Genomic DNA, 22,060 nt, shown 5'->3' on the forward strand with positions numbered 1-22,060 from the left:
CCAAGCAGTAGAAATGACTACTCAGAGCAGCAATGCTGGGGGCCAAGCAGTATAAATGACAAGGTGTTTGCAAGTCACCTATAAGAGGATCTTAGTTTAATGCAATGAACAAGTGACTTATTGTAAATTTAAATGTCCTTTTGTGGGCATATATTTAGCCAAATAGTACTTCTTACTTTACTAGCATTTATTAGTGCTTCTTACTTTAAGAATAATAACTGATTCATGTAGCAGACCAGTTACATAAAAATCGCACATTTCCCATTAATTGTGATTGTAGTCCTTTACCTTTATGTCTCGTACTGAGAGTTTGCTCGATGAAACAGTCGTGAAATCAGCTCTTTGGCAGTGTCTGTTTGTTGCTATGACATCTGAGAATACTTCCTGAAATATATCTGAGGTCAACGTGAAGAACACCTACAGCAGGGGACAGTCCAGTCTCATGTTACTCACATTTTCATGGACAAAGATTGTCAATATGTGCAGACAGAAAATCACACTCACATTTTTAGCCTGTTTTGGACCTAATCTGGAATAATTTATGATATTTTAAATACAAATACAAACTTAAGAATTTATGGCCCTTTCTAGATACAAAGTGATGTGCGGTGTGGTGGCCACTGGGCGCAGCACAAAATGAAAAGTCACCAAAAGTGCATCCCGTTCAGAGACATTTGGTGTCTTATTTGCAGAATCATACTTCACACTTTACAATTTCCCCATTTGGCCACTGTAGCTGCAGAGTGCATGTCACATTCAGGTCCAAGTGCCCTTGGTCATGTCCCAATCCCACCCTCTCTCTTTGCCCAAGTGCCCTTGGTCATGTCCCGATCCCACCCTCTCTCTTTGCCCAAGTGCCCTTGGTCATGTCCTGATCCCACCCTCTCTCTGCCACACACTTCATGTCACTCTTCAAAGTCCTATCTGACTGAAGGCTAAAAGCCCACAGAGATCTAAAAAAGATTTTCCCATTTGGAAGTGGTAAAGTGGGAAGAAAGTGTTGAGATTTTCCCATTTGGAAGAGACTCACCTGCCTGTACCTGAGGCGGCTTTCGTCATTGATAAGATAACTGGGGGTCTCACAGCGCTCTGCCACGTCTCTGTTCTCCGAGCCATAGAGGGCATCTACTGCGGCGTCCACCAGCCTGTACACGATCTCACAGTCATGTGGACAGACTGGCACTCTACTCGCAGCCTCAGGTGGACGGTCTGAGTACCACTGATCTACTAAACACGGCCGGAAGATGTCCTCCATTTTCTTCAGGTCCTGAAAATGAGTGGGTTGCCTTTAGTTGGTTTCATAGCAGTAGAAACCTTGCACAATTGTTCAGGATTATCTATGAATTTTGTTCTCTGTTACTGCTGCTTAAAGCTGATGATACGCAATGCTGCTGGACAATATTCCTTAGTATTCCTGGAATATTCTCACTGTTACAGGACAACCTTTTATTTTCAGGACAACTTTAGCCATCAGTAGAAAAATTGTCATGATCATCCAATTAGAACACAAGAAACTAGTTATGTGGTTACCCGGGGCAACATTGTTCAAGTGGTTGCCCCACGTGCCAGCACTGTTGTGTCTGTATATCTGACAGCAGCCGGCAGCAACAGAGCGGTGGCACATGTCACCCCTGGCAACTTAAAGATGGGTGTATGGATAGAATGTCAGAGTATTTTAGCTCATTCTCTCATTACCTCAGTATGAGTATTTTAGCTCATTCTCTGCGCCAGATTTTTTTTTCTGTAGCTAAGCTGTTGCTGTATTGCAGCCAGGTGCTGAGTGACATTCAAATTAATTGACGGTCATATTGAAATTTGCAGTGGTCTTTTGATTCTGAATATGAACGTCAACTCATTTGAATGTCACTCAGCAACCGTAGGATGACATCAGACAAATGTTCAGTGGTCTCTATATCATTGGTGTTAAGGATCTGGCCGAGTTCTGGCCGAATTCTCCTCCGTCTTGGCTCACTCCTCACCCTGGGCCTGGGCCTGTGGCCCTCCGTAAAGAGACGCCTCCTGACGTTCCTGGTGGCGTACGCCTCCTTCAGGGCCGCATCCATGGGCCAGGAGGCCAGCCGGGCTGCTGCTGATGACTCAGAGGCAGTATTATTATTCCGGCCGCCTCCAGCCGAGCTGACGCACGAGTCCCCTTCAGTCTGAAAGACACGATCATCACAGCAGCGTGATGAGACAGGGGGCACAATGAGAAGGAGCTTATTAAACACTACACTGTGAGCAGGGCTGGGCAGACTCTCTCAGAACTCAGAAAAGGTAACCATGATATGTTCATTGAATTACATTGAGTATAATGTAAACATGAGCACTGACCGCATTTGCACTGAATTACATTGAGCATAATGTAAACATGAACCCTGACTGCATATGCACTGAATTACATTGAGCATAATGTAAACATGGACACTGACCGCATATGCACTGAATTACATTGAGCATAATGTAAACATGGACACTGCACTGACCGCATTTGCACTGAATTACATTGAGCATAATGTAAACATGAACAGTGATCGCATATGCTTGCACCAAGAATCTTTGGGAAGGCAAACATGTACTTGTCTGATGATTGTGTTGTGCTATGCCATGAAGTGTTATGCTATGCCATTCCATGAAATCCCTTATAATCCAAATTATTTACATAAACAGAGGAAGAGTTGGCTTACTGGTGAAATTCCTTTCCTGAACGTGGAACATCTGGCTTGGTGAAGCACCTCATTAGCCTGTAAACTGCGTCTGTGTTTGAGATCTCCAGAGGTCCTTCTAGGAGCGGAGGGGTCAACGTTAGAAGAGCTCTGGGTTCTGCCCCCCTCCTGGTCTGTGGTTCTGCAGGAGAACAAGTTCCCTGACCCCTCCTGTTCTATGGTTCTGCTGAAGAACAAGTTCCCTGACCCCTCCTGTTCTATGGTTCTGCTGGAGAACAAGTTCCCTGACCCCTCCGCTCTCTGCTGTGGTTTGGACCCCTGTGGAGGCTCCTCATCAGAAAACGGGTCCTCGTCCAGTCCTGTGTCTAAGTCACTGCCCGGTTCTTTGGGCAGGTGAGAGATGTCTTCAGCTCGGACTAGAACACCCCGGTTTCTTTCACAGGTAAAGTACTTCACCCCTCGGAACGTTCCGTCATGGTTCCCATTTGGGCCGTCCAGAGCCACCCCAGCCCAGGTTCCCCCGGCGAACGCCGTCGGACCTTTAAACCTGAGCACCCCCGGCCTGGAGTGGCACACTAGAACCCTGTCTCCAATGTGGAACGAGGACAGAGGGTCGGACGTGTCATTTCCTTCATCGACAGGAAGTGAGGTGGTGTTCTCCGACTGGTCCAAGTCCTCATTCTCACTGCAGAGGTCTTGGAGAGGGACGCTTTCACTGACACCTTCATCATCATCATCATCTTCAACATCATCATCAAGTACCTCTACACGACGACAAAGGAAAGAGTCAACTCCATCGGCAGGGAAAGAGTCAACTCCATCAGCAGGGACAGAGGACTGCGTCATGAGAGGAGGAAGAGGAGGAGGAGAAGGAAGAGAGGAAGGAGGCGGCAGGGGTGAGTCAGGCGGGAGGGACGGTACATGTTCGCTGGCGATGGACGGGTCATCTGCAGGCCCCTGGTCCTGGTCCTGGGGGCGGCAGCAGATCCTCCTCGCTGGTCCAGGTGATGACCTCGTATGCGGGCGGAGCCGGCGGAAGGCTGAAGCTGGCGGAGACGGTCTCGGTGCCGGCCGCTCCTCTGGCCGATGGAGGGAGCTCCGCACTGCCGTACGACAGCACCTCGTCCACCGGGGACAGGATCTCGGACAGCAGCGAGTCCAAAACCTTCTCTCCGTCATCGTCTGGCTGTGCCAACCTCTCCTCCCAGTCCCTGAAACCCATGCGCCCACAGCACGGCTCGTCTGGCTGTGCCAACCTCTCCTCCCTGAAACCCATGTGCCCACAGCACGGCTCGTCTGGCTGTGCCAACCTCTCCTCCCTGAAACCCATGTGCCCACAGCACGGCTCGTAGCTCGGCCTCTGGCTGCCACACCTGTGTGGGTGACCCCCGATCTTGTCCCCATGACTGTCCTCCTCTGAGGAGCCCAGGCTCTCCGTGCTGAGCGACAGACTGGACATGTTGTCCGCTCCTGAAGGACTGCTATCACATGCCGTCTTTTGCAGCTCTGAACCTGAGTCAACGCTAGGGGTGTTCACTAGGACTGCCCCCCGCATGGATGTCTCTGGAGGGTGTGTGTGTGTGTGTGTGTTTGGACCCTCAGCAGTAGAGGCAGCCAGAGGAGGAGGAGGAGGAGGAGGAAGAGGAAGAGGTCGCTCCGGGTCCGAGGTGGCCAGGTTTACTCGGTTCTCATGGTTGTTGTTTAACGACAAGACGTTCTGTGATCTCTGGTTGTTCCGCACGTTCAGACTTGCAGTGTCCGTCTCTGTTTCGGACGAATCTGTGTTCACATCGCTGAGGTTGTTCAAAGTGATTGTCAACATTTCCTGAGCGCTTTCGGAGGCCTGATGTCCAGATGTGGTCTCACAGTCGGAGGAGAGCGACTCCCGCGCTCTGGACGGCGGGGGATGGGGGGCTGGGGCTCTGTCGGGCCTGTCCAGCACCACCGGTCTCGTTCTGAACCCACAGACCGGCACTTGGTCAGGTGGTGCTGACACGGCCGCTCTGAGCCGGTCTTGGTCATTCTTGGGGGACGGCCGCCTCAACACACGCTGGTCCAGTAGAGAGGGACTGAACCGGGCTGGGTTGGTTTCTATGGAAACAGACATGTCATTTATTAATTCGTCAACAAGTATAATCATATAAGCACCACTGTGTCACATTCTGTAGATCAGTGTTTCTCAAAGTGTGGTCCGCAAGCTATCTCAAGTGGTTCGTGAGCAGACGTGGTAAAATATTATATAGATGAGTTGTTTGCAATATTGAACCAACTTATGTGTAAATCCAAACAGTTCTACAACACTGCCTATGTAAGCTATGCCAGTTTAAATCATATGAACCCTCTGACATAATAAGCAAGGTGGTTCAGTGAGTAGGCCTGTTATGTATACTGTCGAAGTAGGTCTACTTTTCGGTTTTTAGCTAGGTGGTCCATGAGGTTTTTTTATATTGGGTAAGTGGTCCTTGGTCTGAACAAGTTTGAGAAGCACTGCTGTATATCAAAAAACCTGAGTGGACATTAGTCACAGATTCCTTAGATTATAAAGTTGGGACGCTTTGTAAAATGTGAATAAAAAAAGAATGCTATGATTTACAAATCATGTCAACTAGTTAATTGAGACTAGTTCAAAGACAACATATCAACTGTTGAAGGAGAGCAATTGTATTCTTATTTTAGAAAAAATATGTTCATTTTGAATTTGATGCCAGCAACACGTCTCAAAAAAGTTGGAACAGGGGCATGTGTAGGAACTGAGGAGACCAGTTGCTAGAGTTTTGAGAATGAAATGTGGTCCCATTCCTGCCCCGATATACTGTAGGATTTCAATTGCTCAACAGTATGGGGTCTTCTTAATCATGTTTTTTATTCCATGATGGAGAAATACTGTTTAAATATATGTACAATTCATTTTGCCATTGTTTTCCTGAAATATTTGAGGTCTTCCCTGAAAAGACATTGTCTTGATGACAGTATACAATGCTCAAAACCTGTGTACACCATTCAGAATTGATTGTGCCTTGCCAGATGTGCAAGATGCCATGCCATAGGCACTAATGCACCTCCACACTGTCATGGATGCTGGGTTTTGAAATAAGCACTATAACAAATTGGATCGTTAGATAGGCCCTCTCCTCTTTAGCCCTGGAGTCCATGATTTCCAAAAATAATGGCAAATATTGATTGGTCTAACCACAGGAGTTTGTTCACTACCTCAGCCCATTTTAAACCAGCTCAGGCCCAGATAAGACGGTGGGGTTTTCTGTAACACCTCTATACAATTTCTTCTTTTGTAAAGTTCACTAGCATTTGTGAAGAGTATCAAACTGTGCTCATAGACAATGGTTGTCAGAGGTTTTCCTGAGCAATGACAATGACATTCTTTACAGAAAAAGGTCTGGTTTTAATGCAGTGCTATCTGAGGTCTAAAAGCCCTGTCCCTTGTTTGAAGGTCTCTCTGGATTCTCTGAATATTTTAATGACATTAAGTACTGTAGATGATGACATCCTCAAATACTTTGCAATTTCATAAAAAGAAATTATATAAATTATAATTATATTGTTTCATCATTTGCCCACACAGGTTTACACAGAGTGATGAATACCTCCACATCTTTACTTTTGAGAGACTTTGAGATCCCCATTCATTGTTCCAGTTGACCCCTAATTAGTTGTGATTTAAGTTGTGAGTTATGTTCCTCATTTTGTGGTCGTTATCACTACACAACTTTTTCAGCCTTTTGTTGCCCCCTTCCTGTCCCATCTTGTTGGAGACGTGTTGCTGGCATCACATTCAAAATGTGCTCATAGTTTCCATGACATGGGCACATTTCTCTCCTTCAACAGTTGATATGTTGTCTTTGAACTATTCACAACTAGATGTACCTCAAAGCGGTTCAAAATATGACTGCCGCTCAGTCCTGCACATTCTCTCTGCAAAAAGCTTGTCAATTTGTCTCCATCCTCTACTCTTGCAACTTTTGTGTATATAAATGAGTGTGTGCATGTGTGTGTTTGCTTTTGTATATGTGTGCTTCTTTGTGTGTATGTTTTCGCTTGTGAGTGTGTGTGGGGGGTTATTGGTGTGTGTGTGTGTGTGTGTGTGTGTGCGTGCCTGCTTTCCTGCATGTGTGTGTTTTATGTGTCCGTGTGTGTGTATGTGTGTGTGTGTGTGTGTGTGTGTGTGTGTGTGTGTGTGTGTGTGTGTGTGTGTTCGCTTGTGAGTGGGTGTGTGGGGGTAATGGGGTGTGTGTGCGTCTGCCTGCTTGCCTGCATGTGTGTGTTTTTATGTACAATTTAAGGGCTGCTCTGTAGGCAGTGTTGTACAAGAGCTAGCCTAGATAAAAGTTCAGATTTAAATGAGTACATTCACTTTCATAAATGTGTGCTAGGTTAATTCATGTTAATGTAATTAATATATATATATATATATATATATATATATATATATATATATCTATGCTTTGTTAAGAGAGAGGGAATAGGGTAAGAGTTAGTATTTCTTACTCTACTTCTTACTATGCTGTCGTTTTAAAATACACCCTCTTTATAATCAGCTGCCCATTACCATTCTTCACTGTTGTGAACTTGTTTCACTCATCACAACCAATGCAGTAGTCTTACATATATCTGGATCTAAACAGTTATTCAGAATCTCACAGAGGTTAGGCATATAGCCTATGGTTAGTCTGCGATTCACATTAGACATCATTCCGCAAGCGCACTAAACATTTTCCCCCGAGTGGTTGTGTCGCCCCCACATTTGTAAAATTGCTATAATGTCATCTACTTTCATTACTAACCTACCAGTCCATACTTTTTAGCTTCATCGAATCGTGCATTCACATTGAGTAGGCTACGCATCTAACATTATTTATAGGAGGCCTATAGGCTCATTTAGGTTAGAATAGGCTAGCCTACTAGGCAATATGAAGCATACTTTGAAGTTCCATTTGAGTTGGATCTGCTCCAGAAATGAATGGGTTTTCCTTAGCCTGTGCTACACCTTTATAGCCTACCAAGTTTTGAGAAAATTGGACCCGTAGTTTTTGCAATGATGTTGACAGACCGCACTGCATATGGTGCAGTAAATGGAAACTCTTGATAGCGCATGCCACTAATGTCTATAAAAACAATTTTTATGGAATAAAACTAAACAGATACCACTAACTGGTATTACTGTTTACTATTAAACTACGATGATGTAAGCACCAGCCAGCGGATATCAGGTGTAGCTGACACCTGACACCCGGACAGTATTGTGCGCCTGTCCTAATTCTGGAGCAGTGGCCACCGCTACAACCTGAAGAGGGAACACTGTCCTAATTCTGACCACCGCTACAACATGAAGAGGGAACACTGTCCTAACTCTGAAGCAGTGGCCACCGCTACAACCTAAAGAGGAAACACTGTCCTAACTCTGAAGCAGTGGCCACCGCTACAACCTGAAGAGGGAACACAGTGGAAGAGATAAACTAGGCTACATCAACACAGCACAGCGGAAGAGATAAACTAGGCTACATCAACACAGCACAGCGGAAGAGATAAACTAGGCTACATCAACACAGCACAGCGGTCATAATGATCATACACTTCAAACTCTGTGCAGGGGGGCGACGGATCAAAACGAAAAATGGTTCCATGTCATCCTTGTGGGGCTACTGTACATGCGCAACAAGTTTCGTGTATCTCGGCTTTTCAGTGTCCCAGGAATTGTGGACACAAAATTACTGAAGAAGAAAAAAAAATCCAGAAGAAAAAAAAACTCTGACTAAACCTATATGCTGCTACGCTGCCATAATCATAATTAAATATAGGGTTGACATGATTTGTAATTCATAGCATTCTTTTTTTCTCATTCTCATTTTACAAAGCATCCCAACTTTTTTGGAATTCGGATTGTATAAATGCCCCTGACGAATATTACATTCTCCCAAATGTTCAGTTTGACTGTTTGTGTTTACTGTTTGTGTTTACTGTGCACAACACGGCCATTACATTTGTTCTTCTACAATCACAAACACATTAATCCATCAGGAAATGACATCATGTGTGAGAGCCTTCTGAGAGGAAACCTGCTAATAAATATCATAGGCCAGCACTGGGTGTGTCATCTCACACACACACACACACACACACACACGCACGCACACACACACGCACGCACACACACATAGGCCAGCACTGGGTGTGTCATCTCACACACACACACACACACACACACACACACACGCACGCACACACACACGCACACACACATAGGCCAGCACTGGGTGTGTCATCTTCATCACCTGAAATGGATGACATGACTCAGCAGAATCGCACAGCACATCATGCACTGACATGACAATACATCAACAGTGACAGGGCTGGATTTGGTGATCATCTCACACACACACACACACACACACACACACACGCACACACACACACACACACACACACACATACACACAGATGTACACCAACCCACACACATGCACGTACACTCACACACACACAAACACAGATGTACACACACACACACACACACACACACACACACACGTACAGTACACACACACGTACACTCATACACACACACACAGATGTACACACACACTCACACACACGTACAGTACACACACACGTACACTCACACACACACACACACACACACACAGATGTACACCCACACACACACACACACACACACACACACACACACACACACACACACACACAGATGTACACTCACACACGAACGAGAACAAACGTGCCAAATGTGGTTCTGTTGTCACTAACGGCTGCATAAGATATTCAGTTGGTGCTGTTCTGCATGCAGAGCCCAGACCTGTCCTTGAATAACTGATATGGTGTTTAACTGGTGTGTGTGTGTGTGTGTGTGTGTACAGTACGTGTGTGTGTGTGTGTGTGTGTGTGTGTGTTTGCCGAGATCTGTCCTGAATAAGATATGGGGCTCTATCAGTAGCGCAATTGACTGTGTACATCAAAGCATGTATCATATCTATTTTGCACCCGACGCACAGCGGACATTTCCCTCCATAGAAGCACGTCGGTAAATTAGGGAACGAACTTGCGCTCCCAGGGGCGGTTCAGCAAAAAGAGGAGGCGTGTTCCAGCGCTAACGTTCCCTGGTGCTATTTTGCAGTTTCAGAAAACAATTCCGCCATAAAAGTCAGTGTCGCGTTATTCAGATGCTATTTTAAGGGCGCATGCATTGCCACGTCATGATAATCTTTGTCTGTTTCTCGGTTCTCAACAACCCCTAATAACGACCTATTCATTTGGACAACTTTATACAGCCATATAAAGGCTAACATTACCTTTAATTTTGTTCCAATTTACCAATTTAAACATCTTGTTAGCTTTAACCTCATCATCAGCATTATTCCAGCTGTAACGCTAACGTTTTGACAAGCACCACAGTTTTGCCTATCTTGCCCATCTGAAATAACTCCTAGCTTTGCTACCAAACAAAAAATGTTTTATATCTATGATGGCCTTGAAGTCTTGAGTTAGTGAATTAGCTTATTACATGGCTCTTCAGAGTGCTGCAGAAAGTTCCATTCACATGAATGGGCCTTCCCAACGTTCGGGCCTATGTTAAATCTATAAATCACCGGGAAAGTATATAATCACCGCTGTCAATGGCAACGGGTTGATTAACGTCTTTCATATCCCTCCGCAAGAATTCCGTTCGCTTATTGCAATGGAATTTCATTGAAAGGGAAAGTAAACTAGTAAGACGTTGCCACGCAACACCTGAAACTGTTCTATCTGTGTGGCGAACTATTTATTTTGTCAGCGGAAGACACGAAACGGTAGCAAAATCATTTTTAAAGATTCATTGTGTTAGGTTTCTTTTTCTCGTTTTGGCAAGTAGCCGTGTAATAAGCGGGATAATGTATTGTCCGCCGGTAACTATCAGAAAATAAGTCCCTTCAGGTCGAAGCAAAACCCCTCCGTCCCTCCTCAAAACCCCTCCGTTCTGTTCTCCCTGTAGGGACTTATTTTCTGATAATTACCGGCGGACAATACATTATCCCTTACTTAAATCAGCTTATTGTGTGCTGATAACCAGCAACCATAGATAGTAAAATAAAGCAGCAAGTAGCTACAACTTCTGTAGTTGCTGCGTCCGTGCATTGTTATTCTCTCTCCTGCTCAAACAAAAGTTGTGCGTGCATTAAGTTGATGATGACGTGTTTACAAACTTTACTTTACAGGAAATATTGTAAATAGCCTAGTGTCATGCAGTTAATGGGATCCTGTGCAGAGTTGGGAAGTTATGGTAGATGAACTTGGTGTGAATACACACACAGAGGAAGTTGTGTCTCGTTGTTGAGTTGCCTGGTGTTCAGCACAGTGTGTACAGCCGTACACCTGCAGACGCGCCTGCTTGGCCATCATGTAGCGTGTGCACAACGCACATACACTCCTCCTCTCATCTACAGTACACGGACGCAGCAGTTCCCATTTCTGTAAACCATACACAATTACAAGGGAAAATATTACCACACGAGGGAAATCATTGTAGTGTCCAAAAAGATGTGAAAAAATAGGCATAAATCTAGCATACACATTTCCATGAATCATGGATGTGTTGATGACATAAATTAGGAAATATTAGAGGACTTAAGGAGACGTGATGTTGAACTGCATGCTGATGCCATTTAACCCAAATGCCCCAGCGGCAGCACGGGAGAGAAGAGATTATCTGACAGAAGAGCTGCATTGTCTATAGTGAGGTAAGCAAAGTAATCTCGGTCTAATGTAAGATTACATTGCAAAAATATCACCATGCATTCATAACCTCGTGATTCAGTGAGAGTGATCCCAAAACATTGGAAAGTATGTCTTTGTGACATTTCTGTATTTACATTTTGTCAAGAAGAAAAATCAATAGCAAACTGTTCCTAACTGTTTCACCGCCTTGCGAAGTGGGTGGGTCTCTCTGATAAGGCTCTAAACTGGTTTCAAACCTACATTACTGGCAGAGATTTTCATATCAGTCTAGGAGATCATGTGTCTGAAAAACATGACTTGCCTTTTGGTGTGGCCCAGGGGAGCTGCCTTGGTCCCCTGCTATTTTCCCTATATATGCTTCCGTTGGGAAACATCATGTCAGCATAATGTAAATATCCATAGCTACGCAGATGATACCCAATTGTATATTTCTGTGATGGCCTTTGCTCCCTCACTGCATGCCTAACCTCCATTAATCAGTGGATGAGCAAAAAGTTTTTGAAAATAAATGATGACAAAACAGAGGTACTTTTGGTTGGACCAAAACTAAAGCGAGACATTGTTCTTAGTAATCTGGGGAACTTGGCGCACCAGGACAAACCAAAAGTAACAAGCCCCGGTGTCATCTTAGATGCTGAGTTAAGTTTTAAGCCCCATATCAGTAAAGTTACTCAGACAGCCTATTTCCACCTGAGAAACATTGCCAAAGTGCGGCCCTTTTTAACTCAACAAGATGCAGAAAACCTAATTCATGCCTTTATCACTAGCAGGTTAGACTACTGCAATGCACTTTTCACTGGTCTTCCCAAAAAACATCTAAAGAAATTGGCACTCATACAGAACTCTGCGGCTAGACTTTTAACTAAGACCAAGAAGAGAGAACACATCACCCCTGTGTTGGCTGAACTGCACTGGCTCCCTATTTCCTATAGAATTGATTTTAAGGTTATAGTGGGGTACGAATTGTATTTCCGTAGGATATTTTTGCTAAAATTTATATTTTTGTTTTATTTGCTTTATTTGGGGTCCTACTGTTGAAAAATGACGGGGTGCAAATTTTCTGACCCCGTTTTGCCCCCCCCTCTGGGGGGCGCTTTGTCACCTTGGCCAGGATACTGACCACACACGACATCTACTAATAATGATCACATTTTTCACAATCTTGGTGTCAATTTAGGGGTTATTGAGGATGCTGAGTCCATTTATGACAGTTTTATTGTGATCAGAAGTTGTTATGACTCATTTTTTGCAGTAATAAAGGCAAATCCAATGGGGCAAAGTCGCCAAACAGTAAGTGAGCTCATATTTTGGGAACACTTTGATGTATGTTAACGAAACTTGGTCACATGACAACTGACACCCTCCCAAGGGTACACAACAAATTTGGTGTAATTCGGCCACTGGGGGCGTTATAATTAGCGATCCTGCGTTTAGGGGTTACAGTATATCATGATGACGTAGGGTTAGCAAAAAAATCCAATGGCTAGTCATACTCTTCATACTCATATCGATGATCATTGCAAATTTTCCCCACTCATTATAAACAATTGGCCATTTTGGATTTTCTTTAAAGAGAAAGTAAATCATTAGCAGTCACAACTTTATTTGGCCCCCTCATTGCTGCTTGCCAATTTTTGTCAAAGATAACTATTTCAACACAAGATATATGTGTTTTAATTCTGTCTAATGACACAAAGCTGAGAATCACATTGCTAAGATACAGACAGAAGATACAAGAAGACAACATTATTATTACTTGGACCAGTCTTTAAAGGACAAAACATGCAAGAAGAGAGCAACATCAAGGGAGTTTGAAATTCATCTGGAGATGAAACTCACAATGTCTCTAAAGGAACTTTTGAAGAGGCAGATACACTTATTGCTCATCAAGCAATGGTGTGTTCAGCTGAGACTGGCTGGAGTGAAGTTAGAGTTTGGTCACCAGATACTGATGTCCTAATCCTTCTGCTTGATCTTGTTGCTGGTAAGCACCTTGGACCTCACACTCATCCCAAGTTTCTTACTGGTAAGGGCACAAAATATTGAGAAATTGATGTGGTAGAAAGAGATTATAGGACATCAAAAATGTCAAGGCCTTATCGGTTTCCACAATTTCTCTGGTGCTGAATGGGGTGGTAAATTTGTGGGCGTCAGCAAAAAGACCTGGGTTGATGCCTACATAAAAACTTGATGATGATGATCCTGTCATCAGTTGCTTTAAGAAGCTTGGTGAAGGTCCATTGCCATCTAATCTCATCAATGGTGAACTTCCCCAACAAGTCAGAGGTCTAGAGCAGATTGTCTGCAGTGTCTATAGGTCAACTGGTCACACAACTCTACCAATGGGAGCTATTTCGACCAGGAACTTGAGGGAGAAATGCTACCTCCGGCCAATCCTGCTGCCTTGTTGCCTCATATCCTTCGTACAATTACATTGCCATGCGTGATAAATCCTACATTTCAAACTGTCCAGTTCTTCCTCAGATTGAAGAAAATGGTTGGACTTTCCAAGAAGGAGTTTATGTTCCTGTGACATGTCTTACACTCCCTGCCCCTAGAGCTGTGATAGAGTTGACAAAGTGTGTGTGCAAAACCCAGTGCAAAACACAGGTGCACTTGTCACAGACATGGAATTCCCTGTACTCTTTTTGCAAATGCTTTGCTGGTGACTGTGAAAATGCGACCAAGCATACTACAAATGAGGATGATGCTGATGAATGATCGATTTATGTAGAAGTGTATTTCTAAGGTGTTTTATTTCCTGTTCATGTTAATGCAACTTTACATTAATAATTAGTTCATTTATCAATTAGTTCATCAATTAGTTCAGTACTTAGTTAATGTACACTGCCATTGCAGTAGAGCTACAGTACATTTTGTATTAGTTTTATTTCAAAGATGTTAAATGATTGATTGCTTTATTAGCTATTGTAAAGGAAAATATCAGATTGTTCACCAGATTGTTCACCAGATTGTTGTATCTAAACACATATCTGCTCACTGAGGCCTTTAGTCTCTAACTCTTTCTAAAGCCGCTATATCTAACAAAGTTATTATTATTATTATTACTATTATTATTATTATTATTATTATATAAATTACTCTTCAAGTTTATACTGTGTATTAACTTCTTGAGTGCACATAACTTAGAGTGTACAGTATATAACCAATTTGACCAAAAAATATGATAAAATACCCTAGAAAAGCCTAAACCACTACCATAAAATGAGACATAACAACTTCTGATCACAATGAAACTGTCATAAATGGACTCAGCATCCTCAATAACCCCTAAATTGACACCAAGATTGTGAAAATGTGATCATTATTAGTAGATATATGTGTGCAGTCATTATCCTGGCTAAGGTGAGAAAGCCCCCAGAGGAGGGGGGCAAAACGGGTCAGAAAATTTGCACCCGGTCATTTTTCAACAGTAGGACCCCCAAATAAAGCAGATAAAACAAAAAATCAATTTTAGCAAAAAAATCCTACGGGACCATTATTTCATGACAATTCGTACCCCACTATTATGTTAATTACTTACAAAGCTCTGAATGGCATAGCACCTTCATATATCTCTGAGCTTTTAATATCTTATCAACCACAAAGGAAACTTAGATCATCCAATTCTAATCTTTTAATCGCATTCCAAAGTGCTCCACAAACAAAGTGGAGAAGCTGCTTTTATCCATTATGCCCCAAACTATGGAACACCCTGCCTCTGTACATCAAGCAGGCGAAGTTCAGTAAATATTTTTAAAAAGATCTGAAAACATACCTGTACAGGAAAGCTTTTAGTTAACTCATCTTATCCTGTAGACTACTTTTTCAGATTATTCTATATCTGCTGCCATTGGAGGGCGCAGCCAGTCAGAAGCAGATGGGCTCCCCCTATTAAGTCAGATTCTGCCTCAAGGTTTCTTCCTGGAATATGGGAGTTTTTCCTTGCCACAGCTGCCATATGGCGGCTTATGGGGGTAAAGGGTTAAGGCTGCCAGTCTTATGACATGTTATTTTTCTATATTTTTGATATGTTGCTGAGTGGATCATAAACGGCCCCAGCAATGAAGAAAAGTGATTGATAATGACTGACTGACTATTATTGTGTTACATGCTTCAAATGTAAAGCACTTTGAGCTGCATTCTGTGTATGAAAGGTGCTATACAAATAAAGCTTATTATTATTATTATTATTATTATTATTATTATTATATTATTATTATAACTGAACAGTCCTTATAGCGCCAGAACGCCCCCTGCTTCTGGCAAATCCGCCATTATAATAGCAATCCGCCATGGGACAAGCGCGCCTGCTTTTAAAGGTAATGTGAGATGACGCTCTGATTGGTTTATTGCACGTTACGCCCAAACCCTCACCCATGAGTAATGTAGCTACTTCAGACCCCCATTTTGCGTCGGGCGCAACAGTCATTTATCCCGCCAGTAAAATAGCAACTTGCGCTTTGCGTTTAATACTTGCGTTTCAGATCGTTAAGATATAATATGCCCCATGGTGCTTTCAGGCCGTTAAGATAATAGGCCCCATGGTGCTTAACCGTCGGTGCCTTTAATTACAGTAACTAATGGCAGCTTCACCTACCCTGGCCGGTCGGATGGCTCGTGTTGTTAGGGTCACGCTGATGTCCAGGCATCTGCGCTGCACTGGCCAACTGCCTCTCGTCTCTGACCTGATGTCCAGGCGTCTGCGCTGCGCTGGCCAACTGCCTCTCGTCTCTGACCTGATGTCCAGGCGTCTGCGCTGCGCTGGCCAACTGCCTCTCGTCTCTGACCTGATGCTGGGCCTGGCTGTGGCAGGGGTATCTGGCGGGCAAGTCCGGCTCGTCCGGCTCGTTCTGCTGCCCCTCTGCCCCCTGTGCGGGCACCACGGCGTCCTCGTCTGGGGCAAATTCAGCAGGGTGCCTCTTCCTCCTGAAGCTCCACACATCGTCAGACATCAGTAGCCGCCGAAGCCTGGCCTTGGTGAGGAATCTGACCCAGATACACACACACACACACACACACACACACACACACACACAGTGAGAGTGAGACAGACAGACAGATACACACACACACAGATACACAGAGTGAGACGGACATACAGCTAGCCTTAGGCAGGAGTGCAGTACTAGAACATAAACACACCACCCACACACACACACACACACACATGCAACACCTAACCCACACACACACATACACACACACATATACATGCAACAGCCAACCCACACACATACACACACACACACACGCACACACACAAATGCAACACCCAACCCACACACACACACACACACCACCCACACACACGCATACACACCTTCTGACTGAGAGGTGCCACCAACCAGGTACTTCTACCCAACTCATTTACAAAGTGCTCTTAATCTCAGATGACAGACACACAGACATCCAGCCCCAATGTGCTGCTGCCTTCTTACATAATTCTGTTGGGCTCTCCAGATTCCTCTCTATGCTGCACACACACACACACACACACACACACACACACATTTACATGCACACATATACACACATGCATAAGCACACACACACACACACATGCTCACACACATTCACACGCATATACATACACACATATACACACATGCATAAGCACACACACACACACACACACACACACACACACACACACACACACACACACATCAGAGAGCTGCTGTGAAACATTGTTGAGCATGCAGATAATCGAGCAGAATGTCCCACCTACCCAGGCCTGTTCATGCCGGTCACGCTGTTCACACACTGCCGTGACAATCACACACACACACACACACACACACACACACATACATACAGACTCTCGCTCATACACACAGACAGACTCTCACACACACACGCCAGCTCAAAGGCAGAGCGTCCTGTAACGCGCACCCCCCCACCACCTCCACTCTCAAGAGGCCTGAAGCCGCACCCAAACTCTCACCCATACACACACACATACACACACACACACACCCTCCCTCCCTCCCTCACACACACACCCTCCCTCCCTCACACACACACTCTCCCCTCTCTCTGAGCCGAGATGCACACAGAGACGGCACAGTACAGTGAGCATCTCTTGTACCCACTGCCTTTCCTCTCTCTCTCCCTTTCTCCCTCTTCCTTTTATCTTTCCTTCCCTCTTCCCTTCCCTGTTCCTCCTTTTCCTCCTGTCTTTCCTCTGCTCTGTTTCTCCTCTTGCTCTCTCTCCTCCTCCTTGTCTTCCTCTCCTCACCCCGGCTGGCTCTCTCCCCCCTCTCACCAGCCCTGTTTCCCTCTCTCCTTCTCTCTTTCCCTCTCTTTCTTTTTTGTCTTTTCTTCCTCTGCTGTCCACTTATATCCCCTCCTCATTCCCTCATTCCCCTCTTTTCCTTTCCCTTCCTCCCTCCCCCTCCCTTCCCTTCTTTCTCTTCCCCTGGGCACTATTAGGAGTGCTGTGTTGTACATTCAGTGCAGTAGATTAATGCCACATGCAGTCAGCGCTGCAGTCAAGAATATTCCTCCAAATTCTATAGCTCATCTCTAGGCAGCCGTCACCCCTCCCAATCCCCTCTCTTCTCTACCCCACCCACTCACACTGCAGTGCCCTCTCACTCCACACACACACGTACACACACGCACACACACACACACACACACACACAAGTATCACAAGAGACACACACACGCTGCCACACACACACACACGCGACGCACACGCACACGCCACAAGACACACACACACACACATGCATTACCGCACACACACACACACACACACACACACACACACACACACACACACACACACACACACACACATCCATCCTGCTTCTACCTTTTTCATTTCATGCATTGACAGTCACAGTATGAGACCCCAGGTTACAGTCACAGCTTACACAGCAGATGTGGACGAAAACCTATAGATCCCTATAGACTCACACAGGCAGCAGGCAAACCCTATAGATCCCTATAGACAGACAATATAGCAGGCAAACCCTATAGATCCTTATAGACTTACACAGGCAGCAGGCAAACCCTATAGATCCCTATAGACACACAGGCAGCAGGCAAACCCTATATATCCCTATAGACAGACAATATAGCAGGCAAACCCTATAGATCCCTATAGACTCACACAGGCAGCAGGCAAACCCTATAGATTCCTATAGACTCACACAGGCAGCTGGCAAACCCTATAGATCCCTATAGACACACAGACAATATAGCAGGCAAACCCTATAGATCCCTATAGACTCAGGCAATATAGCAGGCAAACCCTATAGATCCCTATAGACTCACACAGGCAGCAGGCAAACCCTATAGATCCCTATAGGCACACAGACAATATAGCAGGCAAACCCTATAGATCCCTATAGACTCAGGCAATATAGCAGGCAAACTCTATAGATCCCTATAGGCACACACAGGCAGCAGGCAAACCCTATAGATCCCTAAAGACACACAGACAATATAGCAGGCAAACCCTATAGATCCCTATAGACTCACAGACAATATAGCAGGCAAACCCTATAGATCCCTATAGGCACACACAGGCAGCAGGCAAACCCTATAGATCCCTATAGACTCACACAGGCAGCAGGCAAACCCTATAGATCCCTATAGACTCACACAGGCAGCAGGCAAACCCTATAGATCCCTATAGACTCACAGACAATATAGCAGACGAGCCTACGAAGGCCTCCAAATCTGGGTCAGATTCACGACCAGCGGCTGCCTCTGGAGTGATAAGAACTGAACGGATAGTTTCTTTAGGCACGTTCACATACAGACGCTCTGAAGTGATGAGAACTAAACTTATACTTACCTACAGGCACAGGCACGCTACATACAGGCGCTAGTTTCTTTAGGCATGCAGGCAGGCTCACATACAGGCGCTAGTTTCTTTAGGCACGCAGGCACGCTCACATACAGGCGCTAGTTTCTTTAGGCATGCAGGCACGCTCACATACAGGCGCTAGTTTCTTTAGGCACGCTCACATACAGGCACTAGTTCTTAGGCACGCTCACATACAGTACAGACGCTAGTTTCTTTAGGCAGGCTCACATACAGACGCTAGTTTCTTTAGGCATGCTCACATACAGTACAGACGCTAGTTTCTTTAGGCACGCTCACATACAGTACAGACGCTAGTTTCTTTAGGCAGGCTCACATACAGATTCGCTTAGTTTTTAGGCTACCACATACAGGCTTAGTTTCTTTAGGCACGAGGCACGCTTTCACATACAGGCTTAGTTTCTTTAGGCATGCAGGTTAACGCAATATTGGCGCTTAGTTTCCTTTAGGGCACGCTCACATACAGGCTTAGTTCTTAGGGCACGCCACATTACAGGCGCTTAGTTTCTTTAGGCACCACATTTAGGCAGGCCTACAGACACTAGTTTCTTTTAGGCAGGCTCACATACAGTACAGACGCTAGTTTCTTTAGGCACACTCACATACAGTACAGACGCTTAGTTTCTTTAGGCAGGCTCACATACAGATCGAAGGCTTCCTTTAGGGCATGCTCACATACAGTACAGACGCTTAGTTCTTTAGGCACGCCACATACAGTACAGACGCTTAGTTTCTTTAGGCACGCACATACAGAGCAAGACGCTATTTCTTTTAGGCACGCTTTACATACAGATCTTAGTTTCTTTTAGGCTACCACATACAGTATCTAGTTTTTAGGCACGCATACACATACAGTTGTTTTTTAGGTACGCTTTAGGGCGTCCACGACAGACGCTTAGTTTCTTTAGGGCCTTTAGGCAACGCTTCACATACAGGTGCTAGTTTCTTTAGGCACGCTCACATACAGTACAGACGCTAGTTTCTTTAGGCGCCTTTACATACAGTTGTTTGTTTCTTTAGGGCCGCTTCACATGTACAGACGCTTAGTTTCTTTTAGGCCTTTTAGGCACGCTTCATTACAGGCTTAGCTTTAGGGCTACCACATACAGATGCTAGTTTCTTTAGGCACGGTAACATAATCGACGCTTAGTTCTTTAGGCACGCCTTTTCACACAGTACAGGCTTAGTTTTTTAGGCACCACATACAGACGCTTAGTTTTCATGCCGCCACATATAGACGCTTTTTCTTTTAGCACGCTTCACCGACCTCACGTACAGACGCTAGTTTATTTAGGCATGCTCACATACAGGCGCTAGTTTCTTTAGGCGCGCTCACATACAGGTGCTAGTTTCTTTAGGCATGCTCACCTACAGACGCTAAAGGCTTCTTTTAGAACGCCACCACAGCTGGTACGCTTGCCTTTGGCCACCACAGGCTTAGTTCTTTAGAACCACACAGGCGCCTAGTTTCTTTGGGCTAACGCATGCAGATGCTGGTTTCTTTAGGCGGCTCACATACCGGCGCTGGTTTCTTTGAGCCGCGCTCACATACGAATTACAGGCTAGTTTCTTTAGGCAGCTCGCATACAGGCCTTCGCCAGCAAGTTTCTTTGCGTGGCGGCTCACATGCGCCAGGCGCTAATTTCTTTAAGACGCGTTATCACGACCGCAGGCAGCTGGATTTATTTAGGCAATGCTCACATCTGGTAGCTAGTTTCTTTTCGTGGCAGCTCACACATACAGGTGTAGTTTCTTTAGGCATGCTCACCTACAGACGCTTGCTTTTAGGAACGCTTAACATACAGGCTTAGTTTCTTTTAAGCACGCCACACAGGCTTAGTTTCTTTAGAACTTCACATACATGCTTAGTTTCTTTAAGCACGCTCACATTCAGATGCACATATCAGTGTGTGTGTGTGTGTGTATGAGACTGATGTACGTATCAGTGTATGTGTGAGACTGATGCACATATCAGTGTGTGTGTGTGACTGATGCACATATCAGTGTGTGTGTGTGACTGATGTACGTATCTGATCAGTGTCTTTGAAAATGGACATGCACAGAGAATTGTCTCCTCAGCGCGCCACTGTCTTTTTGGCTAACTGCTACAGTGTGTGATTGGGTTTGGTTGGGTGTGTGATTGAGTTGAGTTGGGTTGGGTTGGGTTGAGTTGGGTTGGGTGTGTGATTGAGTTGAGTTGAGTTGGGTTGGGTTGAGTTGGGTTGGGTTGGATTGAGTTGGGTGTGTGATTGAGTTGGGTTGGGTTGGGTGTGTGATTGACTTGGGTTGGGTGTGTGATTGAGTTGGGTTGGGTTGGGTGTGTGATTGAGTTGGGTGTTTGAATATAGTCTTGTGTGTGTATGTGTATGTGTGTGTACGTGTGCGTGTGTGTGATCTGTATATCTGACTGTGTGTGTGATCCACATCTCTGGTTGTGTGTGTGTGTATATGTGTCTGTGTGTGTGTGTTTGTGTGTTCCATATATATGGTTGTGTGTGTAAGTGTGTGATTCATATATCTGGTTGTGTGTGTGTCTGTGTGTGTGCGTGTGTGTGATCTGTATATCTGGCTGTGTGTGTGTGTGTGTGTGAGTGTGATCTGTATATCTGGCTGTGTGTGTGTGTGTGTGTGTGTGTGTGTGTGTGTGTGTGTGTGTGTGTGTGCTGTGTCTGTGTGTGTGTGTGTGTGTGTGTGTGTGTGTGTGTGTGTGTGTGTGTGTGTGTCTAACCCCAGTGGATCCAGTTGTGCGGCTAGCTGCTGCTCATCAGTCTCTCCGCTCTGCTGTTCAAACGCTTGATCGTCCCCCCGT

At 44.9% G+C, this 22,060-nt stretch overlaps 1 protein-coding gene across 2 annotated transcripts; it reads right to left on the bottom strand.

Moving 5' to 3' along the window:
- Window positions 1-3,606: 3,606 nt before the first annotated feature.
- Window positions 3,607-17,306, bottom strand: LOC125294156. 2 transcript variants are annotated; one of them, XM_048242575.1, is made up of 4 exons: window positions 17,140-17,306; window positions 16,199-16,397; window positions 16,009-16,147; window positions 3,607-4,754 (listed from the first exon to the last, which is right to left on the bottom strand). In XM_048242575.1, the coding sequence occupies exons 1-4, from the start codon at window positions 17,151-17,153 to the stop codon at window positions 3,607-3,609; spliced, it is 1,500 nt and encodes a 499-aa protein (XP_048098532.1). In that variant the 5' UTR covers window positions 17,154-17,306. The 2 variants fall into 2 exon arrangements, with proteins under 2 accessions (XP_048098532.1, XP_048098531.1); XM_048242574.1 differs by having other exon boundaries at window positions 16,009-16,397.
- Window positions 17,307-22,060: the final 4,754 nt, after the last annotated feature.

Source organism: Alosa alosa, chromosome 5, assembly GCF_017589495.1.
Source record: "Alosa alosa isolate M-15738 ecotype Scorff River chromosome 5, AALO_Geno_1.1, whole genome shotgun sequence".
NCBI classification, from domain to species: Eukaryota; Metazoa; Chordata; class Actinopteri; order Clupeiformes; family Clupeidae; genus Alosa; species Alosa alosa.

Excerpts from the sequence above, each read along its gene's own strand:
- LOC125294156 (XM_048242574.1), bottom strand. Across the intron at positions 4,755-16,008 it reads GAGCCATCCGACCGGCCAGG|AAACCAACCCAGCCCGGTTC; the intron begins GTAGGTGAAGCT and ends CTGTTTCCATAG.